This window comes from Capsicum annuum, chromosome 4, assembly GCF_002878395.1.
Source record: "Capsicum annuum cultivar UCD-10X-F1 chromosome 4, UCD10Xv1.1, whole genome shotgun sequence".
Taxonomy (NCBI): Eukaryota; Viridiplantae; Streptophyta; class Magnoliopsida; order Solanales; family Solanaceae; genus Capsicum; species Capsicum annuum.
This window is the reverse complement of record NC_061114.1, coordinates 229,033,966-229,037,286: the sequence shown is the minus strand read 5'-3', so window position 1 is coordinate 229,037,286 and position 3,321 is coordinate 229,033,966. Positions and strand designations below refer to the sequence as shown.

The window sequence follows — 3,321 nt, the reverse complement described above, 5'->3', positions numbered from 1 at the left end:
TCCTCAAATAATATTGTCATCATTTGCATACCCCTTTATCAAACGAATTTAACAGAAAACACAATACAAAAAGAAAAAAACCTCGTTGTGCATAAATTAAATCGAACAAAGAAAAGAGAAAAAAAAGAACACAACTTTTTCACATAGCAAAGAGAAGGCTGCCATGCCGGACAAAGTGAGCTGCCGAGTGATTTCTATGTTGATTGTCTAGAGTTCATATATATAGTAGCATGCAGTCACCAAACCCTAAACCTTGTTTTATGTGGATCTAGTCAATAGATCAGTTTCAAAGTCCATTAGATTTGGGCCTATTAAAAATCCAAACTACTTAAGACAACGAAAATCAATGAAGTAAAGAATTTTCGCGATAAGTAGATCATTATTTAAAATTTTTATTTATGAGTAAACGCTAGACTAAGGTCTAAAATTTGTTAAGTTGTTGTAAATGTTACACGACAAAGTAATATTTTGTTTGTAACTTTAAGTAATACACAAACAAATAATAGACCCAAATCTAATGTTATCAAAAGGGCAATCTGAGAATAATGGTGCCTCAAAAGATTATATTTGCACAAAACAGCCATTAAAGTCAACACTGTTTTAGCCCATATACACCAAGGAATTCAATATTATCTCCATTGATTGTAAGATTTTTGATTTAGAAAAAAAGTTTGATTTCTAAAATACTATCATATATCAATAAAACACATGATAAGTGGTAAGTTAAAATATACAATTCTAAGCTTTAACAATTACCAAAATTCAATGTGAAAATAATCTAATGTAAATTCATAATCGAATCCTAAATTCAGGGAAATATTTTGCCTGTATGATCAATGAAAAGTATACGATCATTATAGTTCAACAACTTCTTCAACTAATATACGATAAAGTTTCACTTAGCGACATGCTCAAAACAAAAAAGAGCTTTGCTCAATTGGCCTTTTCTAGCGCCTCTTACAAAAAAATCATATCCTTCTATATCGCGATCAAAATAAAACATGATAAAAGAAATTTAACAAACAAAAACTATCTTCTTCTTGGTGGTCTAATAAAACCAGATGAATTCTTAACTTCTATTCTTTTAATCATCCTCCTCCTTCTAGCTTCAGCAAATTGGGCCTTCCTTTCAACATTCATTCTATCGATATCGAACCGGTCCAATGTAAAAGCCTCATCCACACGAACATTTAGATCTGGAAGGACCATTGGGCCTGGACCCAGTCCTAGGCCCAATCTATTTGAGAAAAAAGGTTGGGCCTGTTGCTGCACCTGGCCCAATGGGTACTGATATCTATGAATAGCAACCTGATCCATAATGAATGGCTGTTGATGATTGGGCTCCATTCCAGAATTATTGTAAAGTTGACCTAAATTAACACCACCACCTTGGATATTCAACATTTTTGTTACCTGTAATTAGCAAGTGATTAACAATTAATCAACTTTTTTTAATTAGTGCTAACAAAAATCCATGAACTTCAAGTTGTATACACAAATTACATTAAGTTGATATACAATAACACCATAGTATGCCACTTTTTGTCAAAAGGGAACTTGAAAAATAGAGTAATAATGTACAATCACGAGTTAAATCACACACTTTTCTGTCGTGAACTTGAAAAATAGTAATAGTGTGTTATCACGAGTTAAATTATACTGATAATGTAAACGTTTTTAGTATACCAGTAGTGGATCAAACGATTAATTAACATCATAATATGCCACTTTTTGACATAAGAGAACTTGAAAATAGAGTAATAATATGCTATCGTATCACGAGTTAAATCATACACTTTTTGTCGTAAACTAATAAGTGAACTTGAAAAATCGAGTAATAATGTGTTATCACGAGTTAAATTATACTGATAATGTAAACATTTTAGTATACCATTAGTGGAGCAAATGATTAATTTTGTGAAAATCTCTAAGTGAGAAAAAAGTACACTTCTTTTTTCTTACCAAAAATAGAGAAGTGTTTTTATGTTGAAGTCTAAAAATAGAAATGAATATTTAATTTACCTGTTCTTTCCTTGCTTTCAACTTCAAATTATAAGCTTTTAGATTGTTGTAGTAATTCCGAACATTCTCCACTTCCTGTCCAATTCCAAAAATAAAAAAATAAAGAATAAGTTGAGGAAAGAAGAAAAAAAAAATAGCAGAAATACAGAAGGATAATTCAAGAAAAGAAAAATAAAAATACTAAATTTTTGTTAAAGTGAATTTACAAACTTACCCCTCTTAGCATTTCTCTGCATTGAGATAATTCTTTTATGTTATCCATTAACTCCTCCCTCGTCTGTAAACGTAGCAACAAAATCATTCACAAAATTCACCATTCATACAACTAAAAATCATAAACATTATTTTTTTTTCTACAACAAGATTTAACTTTATATAAAATTAAAAAAAAAAAAAATCATCTTTAACAGAGGAGACGACATTGAAACAGGTCAATGGAACACAAAAACACATGTAGTAACAAAGTGCTTTTAATCACTTAAAAATTATGAATTCATGAAAAAAAAAGTAAATAAAAGTTACCTTTCGTTTATAACTTTTACGAGAAGAATGTTTGGATTTATCATCAGATTCACTTGGAGAAAACGAAAGAGGAGTAGCAGGACTAGTAACAACTTCAACCTTAATCTTTGCTTTATCAATTTCATGATGTTCATCATCAACTTTCAAACATCCTTGCTGTTGTTGTATACAAACTGATGATGATGAAAAATCGATGCATCGATTAGATCTTTTTTTCTTACAACCCCAAATTAACGAACCAAATTGTCTCTGGATAACGAGGTTGTCGAGATCGAGTAGTATATTTGCTACTTCGAATTCATCTTCGTTAGATGAATTATTAGTAAGTAAAAATAACTGTGAATTTTGGCCTTTTTTTTTCATTTTTTTTTTTTCTGAAGAGAGAAAACTTGAAGAGAAAAGGAAGAAGAAGAAGAAGGAGGAGTGGAGAGGGGGATTGGTAATAAGGGGAAAATCAAATCGTATGGAGTCTGTGGCTGATGACACGTGGCAAACATATAGAGATGGGAAGGGTTGTCTAGGGTTTATGCTTTTTTTAGCCTTTTTTTTTTTTTTCCTTTGTTTACTTTGTGATTTTTTATTTTTTTTCTTTCTTTATTTGGGAATGAACCAAAAAACAATTAGGGAGTTATTTCAACATAAAAAAAAAATAATTCCTTACAATAACATATGTAATTCCATATAAGTGAGGTCTGCGAGGATGGTAGGGTACAAATTTTAGTCCAATATTATAGAGATCGAAATGTTATTTTTAATGGATCCTCGATCGAAATAAAA

General features: G+C 30.4%; 1 protein-coding gene across 1 annotated transcript; it reads right to left on the bottom strand.

Annotated features, from left to right (window-relative positions):
* Positions 1-811: 811 nt before the first annotated feature.
* LOC107869390 lies at positions 812-2,963 on the bottom strand. Its single transcript, XM_016715922.2, has 4 exons — positions 2,545-2,963; positions 2,237-2,299; positions 2,023-2,097; positions 812-1,413 (listed from the first exon to the last, which is right to left on the bottom strand). The coding sequence occupies exons 1-4, from the start codon at positions 2,905-2,907 to the stop codon at positions 1,030-1,032; spliced, it is 885 nt and encodes a 294-aa protein (XP_016571408.2). The 5' UTR covers positions 2,908-2,963; the 3' UTR covers positions 812-1,029.
* Between the last annotated feature and the right edge of the window lie 358 nt (positions 2,964-3,321).